Source organism: Euleptes europaea, chromosome 5 (genome assembly GCF_029931775.1).
Source record: "Euleptes europaea isolate rEulEur1 chromosome 5, rEulEur1.hap1, whole genome shotgun sequence".
In the NCBI taxonomy this organism is placed as follows: Eukaryota; Metazoa; Chordata; class Lepidosauria; order Squamata; family Sphaerodactylidae; genus Euleptes; species Euleptes europaea.
This window is the reverse complement of record NC_079316.1, coordinates 74,818,369-74,838,683: the sequence shown is the minus strand read 5'-3', so window position 1 is coordinate 74,838,683 and position 20,315 is coordinate 74,818,369. Positions and strand designations below refer to the sequence as shown.

Genomic DNA, 20,315 nt, shown 5'->3' with positions numbered 1-20,315 from the left:
TGTTTCCAATATTCAGGCACCCCAAATGATCAGTTCTTGAACATGCTATTTACCACAGCCTACTTCTTTAACGAGAGACTGAGAAGTATAATCTGCTATTCAGAGCAGGTACTAATGAAGAATTCCATATATTCTAAAATTTAATTAAAACCCCAAAGATTTCAAATTAGATGCAATTTGAAATGCCTGGGGCAGAAATACATGCACTTGCGTGGCAAGGGTATCACGCTGAAAGTTGATACCGTAATTGGTCTTGATGTATTTTTGTGTTGCCAGGCTGAAGCGCAGAACTCATAACCATATAAAAATTCTCTGTAGATTACCTGCTCATTGAAAATGCCATCACTCAGGTAGTTCTCTACTAAATTACCATGCTACTAAAATGCACAAAGTGATTCGAAGAGAAGAGTGGCACAGCTGGTCGACGCTGCCAATGAGTTATGCATGCACCGACGCTGTCTTTTTTCTTAGTAAAATATGCTCAGTTGAATATTAAAATATAATTGGCATTCAACCTAAGTAGCTTAAACCATTTTGTTATCTTCTTTTAAACCGATTTGGCTCCTTCACAGTTATTTTCAAGGATGCGATTCACAAACTAATGATACCAACATATTCAGCTAGATCTGTACTATTTTACATTTGTCATAAATAGGGACGGTTTCTACAGCCTTCTAGGGATGTTCTTTAACACTGGCTCCTCTTGAACATCAAAGGCCCATTTCACGGGGAAAAAAAGACAGTATGCCATTTATGTTAGTTCTTGCATATTTTATTCGGAAAAGAGGGATGAGATGCAAATTTTCAGCGCAAAGTATGCTTTTGTAGCTCTGTAACTATTTTTGCTATAAATATATATTGGCGTTTGCTCAGATTTGGTGAAATGACATAGATGTAGGTAGGGAAAGGGCATTTCTGGGTCATACGGAAACCTTATGTTCAAGAATTTTTTTTCTTCAACTAACTTTTTAAAATGCTGTAGTTTTTGATACTATGTTAATGGAAGTAATATTTAGTTAACAAAATAAGGAGCAACGACATCCAATAACATTATACTTGAAATATTTAATACTTTCAAAGTGATGCACTCGCCTAAATGGTATGTAAATATCTATTAATGAGAAAAAGCATATGCAAATTGTATCTAGGGTATATTTACTACCCCAAGCCAAATTCCAGTGCATCAAAAGAAAAGTTTGTTTTGGGTGTCAGAAATGAGTCAAGTGTATTTTATGACTCCTGACACCCAAACCCTTGACACAAGAGGTGGAATATTTTTACTCAGAGTTCTCTTGCTCCCTTTTTCATATTTAATAACTCTGGAATGGGGTATTAACTTTTAACAATGCTTCTCAGTTTTTTTCTGGAAATACGGGGTATTATTTACCCCCAAATCCCAGTATGTTACCCTATATTCCCAATATGTTTATGTTGTCTGGGGTAAAAAACTTAAACAAATGGAACAATCAGTTCATTTTTCTGTGCTTGTCTTATATCCCATGTGCTTTTGGTCTAAGAAATTACACACTACAAGCAATAAATGGGGACATCGTTCGCTAAGATACAGGTGACAATATCCTAAAAAGAAAAAGTTGTAGAGCCAATTCTCCATGTATTCTGCCCAAAGAAGTACAACCAAAACTGTATTACCCCAGTGAACTGAGCCATAAAACTTCCTTGACAAAACTACTGAGTGCAACATTTGCAGGAACCCATTCTGGCAACTTTTCCACTTGGACTTTGTGGTGATAAGGAAAAGTGAGAGCACAGTAGGAAAATACCATCTCAATATACAGTTTTCAAAGTGACACTAATCCTTGAACTCATTGGATATGTCTGCAGCACCAACTTCTTTTCACGAGATTGGTAAATTAATAAATGGAATACAGTGCAAAGACCTGGTGCAGTATGTAACAAAATAGTTGTCACTGACCCACTTCCTATTTTTTAAATATTGTACATAATTTATTTATTTATTGTTTCGATTTGTATCCCACCCTCACTCCCTGGCCAAAACCAGGCTCAGGGCGGTTAAGAACCAGTTGCCTAATAATACAATAAAATCACAATAACATAAAAATGGAAAACTATATAACAACCTCAACAACACTAACTTAATAAATATTTGCAATAAAACATTAATTTAAATACAACAGATTAAAACATCAAGTTAAAATCATCTAATGACATGGTCTTAACCCACTTGCAATTAGTTTCCCCAAATCATTCATAATGTCCCAATAACTGTCCATCACCATCAACACTATCTTTTCTCTTGGAAAATGCCGTGTATGAAGGAGGTGACAACAGAGGCTATTTGAGGTGAGATATAAGAAGATGAGGTGTGTGAAGGCATGATAAACTTTATGGTGTGGTCCCTTTGCACAACCTCATCAACTTCACAACCCCACAAGGCGCCTCCCGGTTTCCCACATAATCTTTTTTGAACTCTGTGGCAACCCAAAATTTAAGTGCAAGTTTCACTAACTTGATGTCTCAGTTTAGTTTGTGCGGATATTTATGATATGTGAGCAAATGTCTTGCACATCAAATAATTCTGAATCATTGAGATAGTATAGGCTGCAACATGAGAGAGTTAAATCTAGAGGGGAAGTTAGTGGAAGATAGGAGAAAAGAGTTTGCATGGGTGGGGGATTTCCTCCCTCAGCTGCAGCCCCCTATATTGCATACCCAGTGTTTCCTTGGGGCTTTTGGCAGTTTCAGTTGACAGGAAGATGTGACACATGTTACGTCCATGAACTTTGTGCTCTGTTCATGGTTCACAGCTACCATGCAATTTATTTGAGCCCCACTGATTTCAACAGAACTTCATTTCCAATAAGTGTTTAAGAGTTGTGGCCTTCTATTTAATTAGGAAAATAGGAATTTTCTTGTTCAGTCAGTAATAATTTGGTTTAAGCTCGAGAGCTTTGTGCGGATGTAATCAATTGATGGCACAGAAAAACAGAAGGGGAAAGTAAAATTAGGCACTATGAGAAGAGCCTGGGGGCACAATGGGGCACAATGAAGGAAACTGAAGTGATCCTCTTTATTCCCTGATGGTGGAGATTTTTGAGACGCGTTTGAAGAAAATTATGGAAGGTACCATATTGCAAAAAATATGGTAAACAAGTAACAAAACTGTGACTTCCTACTGATCAAGTCTATTCTCATATGAACTTTGCAATATGCAAATATGCAAAATACTAATAAAGCACTTGACACTTTCTAGGAAAGCTTCTAGAAGTGACATTTCCATACACACCTGAAACTGAAAAAAAACACCCAGAAGTTAATATGCTAGTTGCTAATTACTCAAGGTTCACATCATCAGAAAGTTCAGAATAGAAAGAGGGGGGAAATTAAATGGACATTCTCATTCAGAATCAGCAATGCTGATTCTGTGAACTTAGACATCATGAGAGGGAGGGCAGGAAGGGATGAGTCAGCGATTGGCTCTCATGGCCCTTTCTTACATGCCCAGGGTAATGCCGATCACCACTTTGGCCTCCAGGCCAAATCGGCCAGGGATCCTGGCATTTTTTTGCCTTCCTCTGGGCATAGAGTGGGGGTCACTGGGAGTGTGGGGGGAGAGGTAGTTGTGAATTTCCTGCATTGGAGCTCCTCCCCTCCCCAAACCCCACCCTCCTCAGGCTCCGCCCCCAAAACCTCCCGCCAGTTGCAAAGAAGGACCTGGCAACCCTATCTTGAGGCCTCATGAGAGGAAAAAAAGCTTGCTATCTTCTGGTGAGGTTAATACATGTTTCCCAACGCTTTCTCATCTAGACAGGTTCTATATTGAGTTTTGCACTATCTACATGAGGACATTTTCTATTCAGCCCTGTCTTCTGAAATGTCTTTGGTAGAGTATCACTATCAACAAAAAGTATTAGAATGGGGTTTTCTCTAACTGATTTGCTTAAGTAACAACACATTCAGTAGAACATTTAAATTAATCTAATACTAATTAATCTAGAAATTAAAATAATCTAATACATTAGAACATTCTGTTCTAATGACATTTGCTACTGTAAAAATACATCTGATTTTCCTCCTACTTAGGCTTGTGTTCTGTATGTTTGTATGCTATTAGTGCTGTAATAATTTTAATTTTTGCTATCACTTTAATGTTTTGATTTTTTTCCAGATTATAATTAGGTCCCATGCTGCATGACCACTTCAGTTCTGATACTTAGATCAGTTTCGCAATTACCTTTGCCATGTTTTACAGAATTAATAGGGTTAAAAGAAGTCATTTTAAAGGGGAAAAAACATTGCCTATCATGATGATGCTAGATCAAGTTTTTTTTTACATTAATCTGCCTTATCTGTATTAATTTAATTTTCTTTATCTCTTTTAAAAGCTGCTTAGACTTCCCTACTTCTTAACTCTGCTGATCAAAGACTTCATAGAAATATTTTGAGCACTGTACTATATCAGTGTAATGCACATTGGATAATCTTGTAAGCATTATGCCATTAACCAAAGTCAGAAGCATGGCTAAACAAAAAAATTAAGTTGTAAATATTTATCTGTTTCCTAAGGGAATTACTCCCAGAAATGCACTTTAGATTTTCCAACATCCAAACCTGTTTATACAGAGATCCTAAACTACTTAGAAGCCTTATTGATTTTAATGGGCCTCATCTCAATGTCATGCTTGAGATCTGGCACCAAAATAGCAACTTAATTTCATATTATTTAGCACCAATAGCATGCTCAAAATGTATACTACTGAATGCTAGACTCTTCATAGAAGTTTAAGTAGCTTTTTCTTAAAGAGCTTACACTCTAGGTAAGGAAAGCATGAAAGGGGAAAACAAAGAAATCCAACATGTAGGGAGAAGGACTATGAAACAGTGGGAGTGGTGGAAAAGAACATATAATGAAGATAGGCTATCTAGAAATGCTTTTGTTAAAGAAGGGGGATCATTGAGAATGGGCTTCCATAAGAAAACCAAATTGGGTTGTTGCAGAAACAGGTAGCAGCATGGCAAAAAGCTTGAAGATCAGAGTAGGAGGTGATGCGGTGGGATGACAGCAGATGACACTGTACATCTTAAGAAATAAAGAGCTATAATAAGAAATAGGATAAAACATTTCCAATGGTGTTCCCCATACAATGCTGATATATGTCCAGTTCCAACATATTTACTAGCAGGATTGATAAAAAATCAATGTTGTTTTTAAATTTAAAAAATCAAATTTTCTTGATTTCAAGCAGATTTTTTTAATTTCAATCGGATTTTTTAGAATAAAATGATTTTTGAGGAAAAATCTATCTAAAGACAGTTTTCTATTTAGGATACAGTATAGTCCAAAGGTTATTCATCAAGGAATAAGGATTAGTTTTTAATTATGTAGCATGAGACTATGGGTGAAAACGCATGGTCGCTTTAGTCTCGTTTATTCCCTGTTTCAGCCACGATTCAGCCAGGATCGAATGCACATTCGGTAAAAATGCATGTGTTCAATCCTGGCTGAATCCTGGCTGAAACAGGGAATAAAGGAGGCTAAAGTGACCATGCGTTTTCGCCCTGTATATTCATGTAATGTTTAAAAATATTTTTGTAAATGAATTCCATTAATCCATTCACAATGTCATGCTCTTCCAGAGGTTTCTGTAAGATTATTTTGGATAATTTTTTCCATCTAGAAGATATTATCACAGATGCTTGGTTTTGTGGTTTTCAAAACTGTGAATTTGTGTCTGCAGCGATAACATGCCACTTCACAGTAAAAATGTTATAGAATAAAGAGTTGAGAAAAATACCTTAATCCCATTGTTCCTTTGCAAACCTATGTACACAGAATCAACCTCTTACATCTTAAATGCTAAGAAGATTGTTTGGAGTGGAATAGATCTGCACAAAGAGCTAAGTGTGAGGAGGGAGGAGCAGACAGTAAAAATGAAAGTGAAACCTTTTGAGCAGAATACTCCACAAGTCTTGGGATCTTTGTGTGTATAGCCTGAGATTTATGATATTATTCTCTCCCTGAAGAAGAAAAGCTATAATGGTAGTAGGCCGTAAAAGAGACCCATTTTGGGAATATTTTAATGATGTGTCTCTGCCTACTGGTAAGGCATGCATGCAAAATGCAAACACTGCAACAAAGAAATGCAAGCCCTGGTGATGAAAATGAAACTGGAGATAGATAATTATGAAATTATTTCAAGATGAACTATCTATAGGGTTGCCAGGTCCCTCTTTGCCACCGGCGGGAGATTTTTGGGGTTGAGCCTGAGGAGGGCGGGGTTTGGGGAGGGGAAGGACTTCAATGCCATAGAGTTCAATTGCCAAAGCGGCCATTTTTCTCCAGGCAATCTGATCTCTATAGGCTGGAGATCAGTTGAATTAGCAGGAGATCTCCTGCTACTACCTGGCAGTTGGCAACCCTAACTATCTATGTATTTCTAATAGTATAACCAAATCAGCCATAGAGGTTTCCTTGCAAAGCAGACATTTTCTCCAGGTGATCAGATCTCTGTCACCTGGAGTTCATTTGTAATAGCAGGAGATCTCCAGCTACCACCTGGGGGTTGGCAACACAACATACCAGCAAGAATGAGTCTTTATGTAGAAAACCATGATTTAAATCAAGTAATGCTGACTAGTGATTTCAATCGATTTGACTTAAACAAAGTCCATCCTGTTTACTAGTGTTTACACAGGGGACACTGATAACTGGCCTGTTTAGCTCCAAATATTGTCACGGACTGAATGTGTCCTCAACTGATACATTTTGGTTTCACAGTGGCCATAAAACTAAAATTAGGCACAGTGCAATTCCCCCCCCCCCATCTAGGTGCTGTAATAAAAAAACATGGTGGATTATTTCAGCAGAAGCCATTCCTAAAAGGACAACGCTGAAGCAAAATGGAGAGGTCAAAAGATAGCAAAACTGCTCATCTTCCAGCATTAGGGATGCGGTCAATCTAACTGCTTGTACTAGAGCTGTTCTGTTCCAGAAATGAAAAGCTTTTGATCAAGCTTTAAGTAATAGTTGTAAGTTTTTCATACATGTTCTTAAAGAACTCTCTTTGCAACTAAATCATGGGTCAACACCAGCTTCCATGTTTCCTGCTACTCCTCCCTATGTCAAGGGCCCCCCTTTTACTCTTCCCATTCCAAATCACTGAGATGTACAGTAGCATCAGCTTCCTGCTATGTAAACTGTTCATGCTTGCCATGCAGTGACCTCTATGTATTGATTTGAGACATCTGACAGTCTGACGGGTGTCTTTGAATACATGGGTGTCTTCTATCTCTTCCTGCTCTTTTGATCAATCCTTTTGGTACCCCTCCTTCACTTTTTTCCCACAGGTAGCTATGGAAAGCAATAGACCAAGATTTCCACGGCCCCTGAAAAGTAGTTCACTGGCCTCTAAGCCTGAAAAAAAAAAATTACATTTTTTCAGGCCTCTAAGGCTGAAAAAAATTACATTTTTTCACCAGCTGTTCCCGCTTTCTTTAAGTACAGAGGTGCTACCACATCACAATCAATAAAACGGCATCTGAAGGTTTAAAATCTTCCAGCGTCACCAGGCTATTTCTCATGAAACTCAAATTAATTTTAAAATTCAATTTAAAGCGAAGAATGGAAATATAATAGCCTGTACTACGGTTGCTAACCTCCAGGTACTAGCTGGAGGTCTCCTGCTATTACAACTGATCTCCAGCCGATAGAGATCAGTTCCCCTGGAGAAAATGGCCGCTTTGGCAATTGGACTTTATGGCACTGAAATCCCCCCACTCCCCAAAACCTGCCCTCCTCTGGCTCCACCCCAAAAACCTCCCGCCAGTGGCGAAGAGGGACCTGGCAACCCTAGCCTATACACATCCTAATATTCTAAATGCTTAAAAAAAAATTTTTTTAGCAATGACTTTTCATTATTATTAAAAACAAATAGTTTTAAATATATGAAAGGTTCTTGCTAACATTGTGCGAAGACTTTGTCTTCAACTTTAACATTACCTTTGAACGTTGCTTGAAACTAAAATTGTAAAACAAAAGGTTCAGGATAAGTTTGCCACACAAGATGCAAACTGAGCTGTAGGCCCAGCATCTTCAGAATACTTACAAGCTATTCCACTTTCGGAGTTTCAACAGTAAAAATAAAGCCAAGATCTAAGGAACACTTGACCCCTGGCATTCCATTTTTATGGGAAAGTGTGCTTTCAAAACAGGGTTACAAACAGAACACAGAGGTATTTTCCCCGTGTTGCTTTGTGACAAAGTGGCTAATTTTGCGAACTTCTGAACAGTAAGACACAATACAACTCCAATTCCAGGTGACATGGAATAGAAGAGTGCATCAAGATTCCATTAACTTTCTTTCTCGGCAGAAAAAAAAGGTTTTTTTTTTAGCTTAGAGAGGTTTTGCCATCATTTGGCTCATGGAAAACACTATGCAACAACGTCTTTCCCCTGCCACTTTCTAGCTGCCAAATGGAGTACCATTCAATATATGCTGCCTTTAGTTGGAGGGGAAATGGGACTGCCTAGCAGGGGAAAATTCATAGGGGGATAAAAGGTCCATCCCTAAGGTTGCCAACCTCCAGGTGGTGGCTGGAGATCTCCCTCAATTACAGCTGACCTCCAGCCGACAGAGGTCAATTCACCTGGAGAAAATGGCCGCTTTGGCCAATGGACTCTATGGCATTGAAGCCCCTCCCCTTTCCAAACCCCACCCTCCTCGGCTCCGTCCCAAAATCTCCAGGTATTCTGCAACCCCGAGCTGGCAACTCTATACGTCCCCATTATTCGCATGACAGGATTTCATTAAAAATGGTTCTCTAATAAGTGGCTCATCACATATATGCAGAGGTAAAAGGGGTTGGTTGCAACGGGGAAAGAAAAATCCCACCACCAGCTTGCAGAAAGCCTCATTCAAACAGAAACCATGCAGCAGGTAAAGAGAAAGCTTGTCCTTGCTTACTGCGCTCATTTACTGCGAGCTCTGCTGTCATTCTGAATTGCCTTTAGCCACCTCAACTAACCAGCTCTCCTCCCGTTTAACTTTGAGATGGAGATGCGTTTCCAAAAGGTACACACGCAGGTGTTGCTGGAATGTGTCGAGAAATCAAATCAAGGCAAATAATTCAGAGGCCATGCTTACAATTCATTCATTCATTCATAAACCTTTAATGGCATATATGCCATGCTTACAATAAACAGTGAGCCCGCAAGAGCACAGCTGAACAGTCACATGCGATCACAACAGCTTCTGAAGAGGGGAGTATGTCAAACACAAAAGTGTTATAAACGGCAACTGACTGTCAGCTGGTTCGGGGGGAAATACACACACACACACACAAAATGTTTTGTATCCACTTCCCCACTTCTCTGCTTTTTCTCCTTTGCTCAGTGGGCCATACAAGCATTTTCTCCACATGCATAACAGAAGCCATGGGAAAATGACCGCTGAGGATGTGTGTGGAAGAGACCACTGCCTTTACAAACTAATATTCACTCTTAAGCACTGCAATTCAGAAATCAGGTTGTTCCTCTATGAGTAGTATCTGCTGGCCTCCCTATTAACCCTCCTTTCTGTTATATTATCAATGCCAACGGAGGGGTAACCTGCTGCAAATATTCAGCAATATGAGTGTGGTTAGGCACCATTTGAAATTTTGTGCGTTAAGTTTTAATTAGGATTTTATTATTTTAAATTTAGATTTTTATATTGATGCAGTAATGCTTTTAAATAAGTAAATAAATAAACCCCCAGGTACTAGCACTAGATCTCCTGCTATTACAACTGATTTCCAGCCAACAGAGATCAGTTCCCCTGGAGAAAATGGCCTATTTGGCAATTGGACTTTAGGGCATTGAAGTCCCTTCCCAAACCCTGCCCTCCTCAGGCTCTGCCCAAAAATACTCCCGCCAGTGGCTAAGAGGGACCTGGCAACCCTATCTATGAGTGTAGAATAGATCAAAAATACCCTAGCCAGGGCTGAGGCAATAGCAGGTGTGCTTACCTTAATTGTTCCACTGTCCTGTTAAATATGTGCTTGGTGTCAAATACTTGGTCTCAATGAGGGCTTCCATTCAATCTGATAATTCATTATTACTTATTTACAAGATTTGTATGCTATATGTCTGCCTAATCAGGACAGTGGTAGAAGGTCAGCTTTTGAGAAAACGCAAGTGAAGAATAAGAATCCGGCCATCCTAGAATTTTTCCCCAGACCACTCCTGGACATATATGTAGTTCTACATTATTAAGTGGGCACATCCTTCTTTTTTTTTAATTCCATACTAACCATGTGTCGGTGGAGTGGGTGCAGAGATAAAAGCAAAGTTCAACGCAAAAAAATAAAAATAAAATAAAGCTAGCCGAGCCCCAAATGGATGTTGATAATAGTCCTAGTGGACAACATGACACAGGGGATTTAAATTAAGGCACAGCAAGGAACATTTTCTCTAAATTAGAGGCTTATGTACCTTTGGCACTGTGACCTAAATGAACAACGTAGCCAAGAAAAACATACACCTCCAAAGGGTCTAATTCGGAGGTGACTGCTGCATGCTAGAGTAACAGTATGGCCTGAGGGCTGCTATTAGTCACAGGCAGAGAGAGAAGCCTTTTTTGGATACCCAATTTTCTTTTCATTTCTTTAACAAACCAGCTGGTTTGAAAACGTACTGCTCTCATTTTACTGAGGGAGAGGGCCGTAGGATATTTTTCAGTAGGCTAGGCCTATAAATTCACTGACAGCAACACTGATTTCAGGATTGGTCCATTCGTCATTTAATTCAGCGTATCAGCTCATCCATTCCTTGTGTTAAAACAGATTTACATTTCTTCTCAGATAGCAGGTTCTCTTTGCCTGTTTGGGGCTGAACCTTTCCTTATGGTACTGCTCTTATCTAACTGTAGCCAAGCTCTCAATCCTGCAAATAGCACTCCATTGCTTTTCTGTTTGTTCCATGCGTCACCCACACTGCCGTATAATTTGAGGCAGTATCTCACTGGAAAGAAATTATCACTAGCGGTAACATGTATTACCCGGCAGCAAACTCTGGCCATTATTTGATTGGCGATGCCATGTAGTTTTACATGGAATGGTGCAATTAAAACCCCACTTTGCAACTAGCTTGTTGTACAGAGGTACAATGGGTGTAGGAAACCTACTTGCTACACCTGCATAATGGAAACATTTACACAATATCAGGTAGGAACAAACATTTTGCATCCCATTTGATAGGGATTCTCGTGACCCCCCCTTTCAGTGACAGCAGCGGTTCATGCACACACTAATTTACCTCTTTATTTCCTTCACTTGACCTCTACATTCCAACAAACAGAAAAAGCCAATATAAAGCCCCTTCTCATAATAATACTTACATTCGCATAGTGCTTTCAAGTTTTCAAAAGACTTCACATCCACTATTTTGTAGTCTTTCCTCACAACAACACTGTAAAGTACGTGAACATTATTATCTCTGTATTGCAATGTGGGAACCCATGGCTGGGAAGAGTGGCTTAGATTCATGGAAGAGGCAAGATTTTGAGTGGGATTTCTCAGTTCATAGATCAGTCTCTCACTCACCAGCTACACAAGTTCCTGATACCTGGTATAGAATCAGATTACCTTATTCTTGACCAGTGGTTCCCAAACGTTTTGAGTCATGGAACACTTTTCAAGAGAGAAATTTGTCACGGAGCACTAATTTTCACCTAGCACCTATATATAAAACAAATGACAGTAGTATTTTTCTTTCCAATCTCTTCACAGAGCACTAGGAGATGTTTCTCAGAGCACCAAATGCACCATGTAGCACAGTTTGGGAACCATTGTTCTTGACTATAGTCTGCAAACCAAGCTAACTGTGTCTCAGAAACTGCACAAGGAAAGTAAATCATATTGAAACATTAATATTAGGTCCATATGTCCTCCCACCATTGACAGACAAATATCAGGCTTGGTCAGATATTGCAATCAATTCATTTCCAGTTACCCCCCACCCCTATCAAGTCTCTTAACCACAATGAACCACATATCGGACACCTGAATTGTATAAAGTCTTCTAAAACTGTAGAGAAGCTTCTAAAGTAGGGCTGTGAGCTATCATGTCCAAACTATGTGAACCATTTATGCAGAGTTTCAGTTTAACATTACCTGTTTAGCAAAAAACAGTGGTAGTCTCTGGCAAAATTAACAAGATCACTTCAGTATTCAGGACCCCTACTACTTATAAGTATGCTACTCTATTACATGCTGCCTTTTTCAGGCACTGTGAAATGTCTTGTTGCTGGTGTAGCCAATTAAATTGTGATCTCTGTGATCACTGACAGAGTTGAAACACATTTAAGATGTTATATAAAGAGCCCTTTAGATGTTCTTCCAGCTGTGTGGGAACCACTTATCTGTGAGCAGCTCCCACAAGATCAGGAGAATGTTTATATGACTCGACCCTTGTGGGTCCCCCTACCCGGGGAACTGACACCATTGGGAAAGGGAAAGAGTCATCAGTCCCTGCCAGCTTGAGTCATTTAAACAGTCCCCAGTCATGTAGGAGCTGCTTGTGTATAAGTGACTCTCATGTGGCTGTAACAATGTCAAAAGGGCATTCATACTACATGTGACGCTACTAGAATACTAGCTGGTGGGGTATTGTGCTTAGAGCAGCGATACTCACTCTGCAGATCCCGGAGAGCCACATTCACAATTATCATCAACCGAAAGAGCCTCTTAACTACTGTATACTCTTCACACCACCCCAAACATGCAAAACTGACAACATATAATCATACTATAACCCTTTTAATTACCAGAGTACCTTTGAGCATGTCAGGTTGTCTTTCCTCACTATTGGGAGTTTTGTTTTATGAGTCAGCATTCAATAGTGGTACTCCCCACTCCATCACCTCATTCAGTTACATATGTTGATCTAGCCTCATGTACAAAACCTAGGGTTGCCAACCTCCAGGTACTAGCTGAAGATCTCCTGCTATTACAACTGATCTCCAGCCGATAGAGATCAGTTCACCTGGAGAAAAAGGCCACTTTGGCAATTGGACTCTATGACATTGAAGTCCCTCCCCTCCCCAAACCCTGCCTTTCTCAGGCTCTGCCTGAGGACCTGGCAACCCTAACAAAACCCTTATATCTGCACAACCATTATATAATCATCATGGACAATTTGTGTTGCATTTTAAAATACAATTTTATTTGGGGCTCATAATAATGATGAAATTATTCCAGTTTCTAAAGAACCTGCCAATTTTCCTTAAATATAGGGTAGGTGCCGCCGGGAACAGTGCTCAGAAGAGCCACAGGTGGCATCTCAACGAGCCACACTTGGCTCCTGAGTCACGGAGTATCACTGGGTTAGAATCTGACTGTAGGATTTGGAAGACCCTCGTTCCCATTCTGCCAGGAAGCCTACTGGGTGACCTTGGTCCAGTCACACTCACTCTCTCAGCCTAACCTACCCCACAGAACGGTAAGGATAGAAAGGGAAGGGCAAACTACACACACCAGCCCGAGCCCTTTGGAGGAAGGGTGGTATAGAAAGATGTACAAACCTTGTTCCAAAAGTGGATGGTGGAAAGGAGGCATTGGCAGTTTCTCTGTTGTCCAGGGCTCGCAGAAATAGGCCTGAAGCCAGGCTGCACACTGTTTCAGTGGCTCTGTCATTTCCTCTGGGGCTTCCCGCACTTCACAAGAAACCGAGGACTTCGTAGTGCTGGAAGAGTGATAACATTACTTTAATGAGTTTCATACCCTAACAGCAACAGGATTTTTAAAGAATGCTTCAAAACAACCTAATGGAATACTCGCTAAAGAACCTTATATATAGTTAATTACTCCACTACAACATGCAAAAAAGGAAGAAAAATGCTATGTTTGGATAAATGAGAATTAGCTTAAAAACAGGAACTGCAACAGAGCAGCTAAGTTTCCAGATAGGCTGAGAGGTCCAGGTAATTCTTACTTATGTGTTAGATCTTTCAACCCCAACAGACACGAAAAATCTGTAACTCTTTGTTGATACCCGTAATAATAATTTCAAGCTTCAGACATTTTAGAGGTCTTTTTTGTTCAACTGTAAAACAACTTTCCTCCTCTTTGGCCCAGTAAACACTTCTGAATAAAAGTGTTAATCATGATTACTAAGAACAGCATTTTCTACAGCAACTAGGCAAGCAAATTAAACTTCACACGGGGAAGGTATGACTGCTTAAGTGAGAGACACACAGGTGGTGAGAAAAGTGCAACCATTAAGTAGGAGATGAACAAAATGAGAAGCAAACTTCAGGACTTTTGTCTCCAGCGGAGAAAAACAGACTACAGTTGACTGAAAATGCCACAGAAGCCTACAGAAGTATTTCTCACTAATAACTTAGCACAGCTTGACCCTATGTAGATGGCTCCTGAAAATATAAAAATACAAGTGTTTAAAACATTTTCAGCATCACTATTTCATATGAAAGCCTTTTAAGTTTAAGGCCCTAATGAAGATCATTTCTTCTCTATCTCTTTCAGTGACATCTCAAACGTAGCTCAATATTCCCTTGGACTTACTTCTCTGTTTTGGGGTTTCCCAGTCATTTGTCCTGTATTACTACTGTTCTCATTGTGGATATAAAACTAAGGAGATCATATTCTTCTGTATTTTCACCCTATGAATTAATTAAGATGCAGCCATTTAGAGCATCTGCCCATTCTTAAGGGGGGGGGGCATATTTTTATAACTCTAAAATGTAACTTAAACTTGATATATTTACCCCAAACTCATTTCTGCTATAAAACTCCACTCCAACGTTTTCCTAGGAATACCCACTTATTCATAGTTGTTATACAGGTAATTTTTATTCTAAAGGAAACATATATTATTTTCATACAAATAGGAATTTTGTGAAATATGTAGCTATAGATCAAAAGTATTCAGGCTCCAGACCAAAAAATATATACTTGAGTTTACTATTCCTATTTGTGTGCTTTTCCTCCTCTTTAATACAAAGTCTTGAACTATTCATAATCCTTTTCACTTTCATTAAAATAAGTATGAAGAGACAGTATTCACGATAACAGGGGATATGACAGTGGGGGCCTTCTATACTAGAATCCATAAATCCAAATCATTATCAAGCTGCAGCGTAAGGTTGTTCAAAAATTCTTAGGACTTTCCCCAGTGGGCAGGACATCCAAATAATGACTTCTTGTCTTGTTGTACTAAAATCTTAAAAATAACAACCACAACAACCCCCCCCCAACCCTTCTTGCCTGTTTAGCAGTGACCATACAGGGCATTAGCCAAATAGCAAAAGATAATCTTCACATGCCAATCATCTGAACTGCTGCTACAGCGGAAAAAAAAAAAAAAAAAAGGAAAAGAGCCAACCTTCAGCACAAACAATTTCAACACAATTCCTATCAGCACAAGCAAGGGAGTTGCTCCATTTTGGGTTCTAGACAACTGTGGTATCACAATATCATCCTTGATGGTAGTAGCATACAAGTTGCACTCACAGAAAACACAAGCTCAGATTCAGGGCTAGCGTGTAGCCAAATTCACTTTTGGGGGAGGGGGGAAGGGAGGGAATGTTCATTCCAGTTTCCTAATGTAGAAGTGACACCAGCTCTTGAAAAGTTCCCTCAGTTCATAAATGTGTATAAAAAATAATCACTGAATGTTTTCCAACATTAGCAGTGCCAGACTTAAATGTGATTTTTTTCTGTCCACTTTGTCTTTACTTGCAGTTGAGTACTGACAACACACAAATTTTAATGTGCAATACCAACCCTTCTTCCTATGCAAAGATCACAAAGAATTAAGTTACAAATGAAAGAAGTGACTTTAGTCTTACCTGGAACATTATTAAATGTATGGGTTTTCAATATTCCATTTTTGAGAACATAGGTACTAAGATATAATGCAATGTTTCTCAAAAATGATCAGCTCTGGGCACCACTGGAAAACCCAGCCTTCTCAGCACCCCTACTAGGGATGTTCACACACACACACACACACACAAATTCAGAATTTTTCAGATTCAGATTTCACGAACAGGTTCCACATCAGTATTTTGGAATATTAGGGTCCCCCATATAATTAAGGAATTCTGGGGTTTTTTTTTTAGTTTTTTAGAATTCCAAAAATGGTTGGGTCCATTATTCCCAGTTGAAGGACTCTTTCTGGGGGGCTGAAATTCCCATCAACCAAAAGAGCCACATGATTGATGTATGCCCTGTGTGTCACCCCAAACATGCACAAACAATACGATTGAAGTTAACACTCTTAATTACCAGAGTACCTCTGAACATCTAGGGTTGTCTTTCCCCACCACTGGGAGTCTGTTTTATAGGCTAGCATTCATCAGTGATATGCCCCATTCCACTACTTTATTCAGTAACATATGTTGATCCAGTCTCACACACACAACTCCTACATCTGTACAATCTTGGTATAATCGACATGGGTGAGTTGTGTTGCATTTTAAGTATAAAACAATGTCATCTTGGGGCCATACTAATGATGACATTATTCTAATTTCTAAAGAAATTGCCCACTTTCCTGGAACATAGGGTAAGAGCTGTAAGGAATTATTATTATTAGAAAAGTTATTAGAAAAGCCACACATTGCATGTCAAAGAGCCATACGTGGCTCCCAAGTAGGGTTGCCAGCTCCGGGTTGAGAAATACCTGGAGATTTTTGAGGGCGGAGCCTGAGGAGAGCAGGTTTTGGAGAGGGGAGGGGCTTCAATGCCATAGAGTCCAATAGCCAAAGTAGCCGTTTTCTCCAGGTGAACTGATCTCTATTGGCTGGAGATTGGTTGTAATAGCGGGAGATCTCCAGCCACCACCTGGTGGTTGGTAAACCAAAGTTAGCGTGCTGCAGATAATTAGCTGCAGATAATAACAGAGAAACAGCAACAAACTGCAAACAACAAACAATACTTCTTTATGCTATAAAGCATATAAAGATACAACCAGTATCTGATGCAATGATAAACAGTAATGGACAATGTCCAAGGTCATAAGATTGGCCACAACGAAAAGAGAAGTCCTAGAGCATAACTAGGAACGTTTCTTTCTTTTCCAAGAGGTAAGGTGATGGAACAATCCTACAGAATTTCCGGTATCTTTTCTGTTTCGGCTTAAAATGACAGCCTTCCTCAGGGGCCACTAAGTAAACAAGATAAAGAGTATGCAGTACATCGGCATAAATAATAATCCAAATGCATTAATACAAATTGAAAAAAATACACAGAGTTTACAAGGTGCTTACACGCTAGCTGTAAATTACAATGCTTACGCGTTGGCAAAGTAGCCATGTTACCGCCCCATTTAAGTGGCCCCTGAGGAAGGCTGTCATATGACCTTGGACATTGTCCATTACTGTTTATCATTGCAGCAGATACTGGTTGTATCTTTATATGCTTTATAGCATAAAGAAGTATTGTTTGTTGTTTGCAGTTTGTTGCTGTTTCTCTGTTTGCTAACCACCTGGAGGTTGGCAAGCCTACTCTCAAGGCACGGAGTATCATTGTTTCAGCTACACATGACAAGTGATCCACTGCACTCTTATGAAGCTGTATGATGAAACTTGTGCTAAATTATTTTCCAAATAATTGCTTGTGCTAGAACAAATCTTGTGGGATATTGGAAAAGCAATAAATTCCCTGATTTAAATAATTTGCTTGATAAGGTTAAAGAAACCTATGCTTTGATTAAGTTGACGTATTATAATAACAACAAAAATACAGAAGAACTGGACGCTCGCTGGAATTTAACAGTTTCAAGGATGGAAAAAACACTCCAATGTGTAAACTGCAGAGAGGTAGTGATGTAATAATCATGCGGATTTTAGGTAAATAGCGTATTGCTTGGTTCACTGTTATGGGTATTTTAGTTATATTAGCAGAACGATTTTAGTTTCTTTTCAAGAATTTGTATTATGAGTATTTTAGTAATGTTATATTTCTATTTTCTTTTATTGTTATATTCTCATTTTTTCTCTTAATAAATTCTCTTTAAAAAAAAAAGAAACTTGTGCTAAGGTAAACTTCAGAGCTCAAAGTTTCAAAGACAGATCAGTACATTAGGATGGGTCCAGAAAGCTCTCTCCTGGCTATACTTACCGTATATACCCATGTATAAGCCGACCCGCGTATAAGCCGAGGTGCCTAATTTCTCCCCCAAAATGGGGAAAAATTAGGCACCCGCGTATAAGCCGAGGGTCAGCTTATAACCCCTCCCCCCCCGCAGGCTTACCTGACAGGGCTCCCAGCAAAGGCAGTGGTGGTGGCGGCGGGCCCCCCGCAGGAGGCTTCCAGGGCGGGGGGAGCCGGGCGCACCTGGCGGCAGCGGCCGCACGGCCTTGCAGCGGCCGCAGCAGGCTTCCTCCGGCCCTTCCAGGGCGGGGGGAGCCAGGTGCGCCCGGCAGCAGGCTTCCCCCGGCCCTTCCAGGGCGGGAGGAGCCAGGCGCGCCCGGCGGCAGCAGCCGCAGCAGGCTTCCCCCGGCCCTTCCAGGGCTGGGGGAGCCAGGCGCGCCCGGCAGCAGGCTTCCCCCGGCCCTTCCAGGGCGGGGGGAGCCAGGCACGCCTGACAGCAGACTTCCCCCGGCCCTTCCAGGGCGGGGGGAGCCAGGCACGCCTGACAGCAGACTTCCCCCGGCCCTTCCAGGGCGGGAGGAGCCAGGCGAGCCCGGCGGCGGCGGCCTCGCAGCGGCCGCAGGAGGCCCTCACAGGGCGCTCCTGGCCAGGGGAAGACGCATGGGCCCGGCAGCGGTGGCGGCGGCGGTAAGTTGCCCCCTCCCTCCTCCCTGCTCCCCCCTCCCCTCCCCTACCGTATTGACCCACGTATAAGCCGAGGCCGGCTTTTTCAGCCCTTTTTTGGGGCTAAAAAACTCGGCTTATACGCGAGTATATACGGTACTATATCAAAGGCTCCAATCCCATCTCAATACAAATTCAGGCAAGACTGCCGTATTTAATAGCAAAGCCTGCCAAAGACTGAGGCACATGAATAAGTCCTAATGCATTAGAGAGCATACTAGGAAATCACACACACAGTAGTTCATACAGACACGTTAAATAACCAACTGCAAATGTAAAATCAATTGTACAGTTGCAGCACAATGAAGTACGATCTTGATAGCTTCTCTCTAGAAAAACCGATCTCCATTATTCATAAATGTAAAATACTGAAATTGCTAGACCAATAACAAAGAGAAATATTGACACATCACTTAAGTCAGGTAACTTGTATTTCAGCATGAACAGTTCTCACAGACGGCAGAAAGGATGACAACCAGGTTAGCTGTCTTCAAGCCACGTCTGGCCACTAGAGAAGTGCTATGTAGAAAGAACCCTTATTAATAAGACAAAATCCCAAAGCATTCAAACTATTGAATTTGAAGTTGTAGCACCTTACCATGACAGTGCATTCAGCTACCCCTCCACCAAAATCCCTTCCCTCTGCACGTGAAATGGAACTCTATGTTTGTATCATCACATCCCAGGAGGGGACCACCTGGCAAAAAGATTGGGTAAGTGGATGCCCCATCAGGTGAAAAAAAAAGGCATAGATAGCCTAAAACCTGGAATGGCAGCAGAAATACAGCCTCAGTCAGCTTGCTTGAACAACCTCTTAACTGACCCCTGTACCTCTACATTGGCCATGGAAAAGCACTTGGCCCTAGATGAGGGGCAAGAGGCACCCCCACAAACCAGTTTTCTCCTGGAAATCAGCCAATGGGAGAACTGGACTCTAAAATTCAAAGAAAGACCCCAAGCTATTAGCTTGTTGTTCTTTCTCTGGCCACACTGGCAGCGGAAGGATAGACCCTGTGGTTAAATCTGTGACCAAAAAGGTATTTTATATTATATTATTAAATATTATAGCTCATCTGATGTTTTCATTCTTTTATTTGCTTTTGCTTTTAGCTGAGTCCAGTTAGATCTGTATTTATTCAAATTTCCACTGGCCTACTTCTTTGTCTCTAAATAAACTCTTTTTGCTGTAGTTTGAACAAGTTGTTGCCGTATCTCTCGGAACATCCAACTACACCTCTAAACAGCTCAGCATCAGGGAAGGAAGGAAGGGTTAACTTTCTTTCAGAGCTTTCTTTCTTTTCTTTTGCAGCTCCTCACCCCCAACAACACTACAGGAACATTGGTTCTTAGGAAATGATAGAAGCATACCTACTGTTCATCATGTGTTGTGTGTGATTTTGCCGTCAAGTCACAGCTGACTTATGGCAACCCTCTAGGGTTTTCAAGACAAGAGCTGTGTGGAGGTGGTTTGCCATTGCCTGCCTCTGCGTGGGCTGAGAGAGCTCTCAGAGAACTGTGAC

General features: G+C 40.6%; 1 protein-coding gene across 1 annotated transcript in view; it reads right to left on the bottom strand.

Annotated features, from left to right (window-relative positions):
- The window catches only part of MGMT (O-6-methylguanine-DNA methyltransferase), an 85,758-nt gene that overhangs the window by 47,691 nt on the left and 17,752 nt on the right, over positions 1 to 20,315 (bottom strand). Inside the window, exon 2 of the mRNA XM_056849720.1 lies at positions 13,539 to 13,699. Coding sequence (XP_056705698.1) covers positions 13,539 to 13,699 — 161 coding nt within the window. The remainder of the gene's footprint in view (positions 1 to 13,538; positions 13,700 to 20,315) is intronic.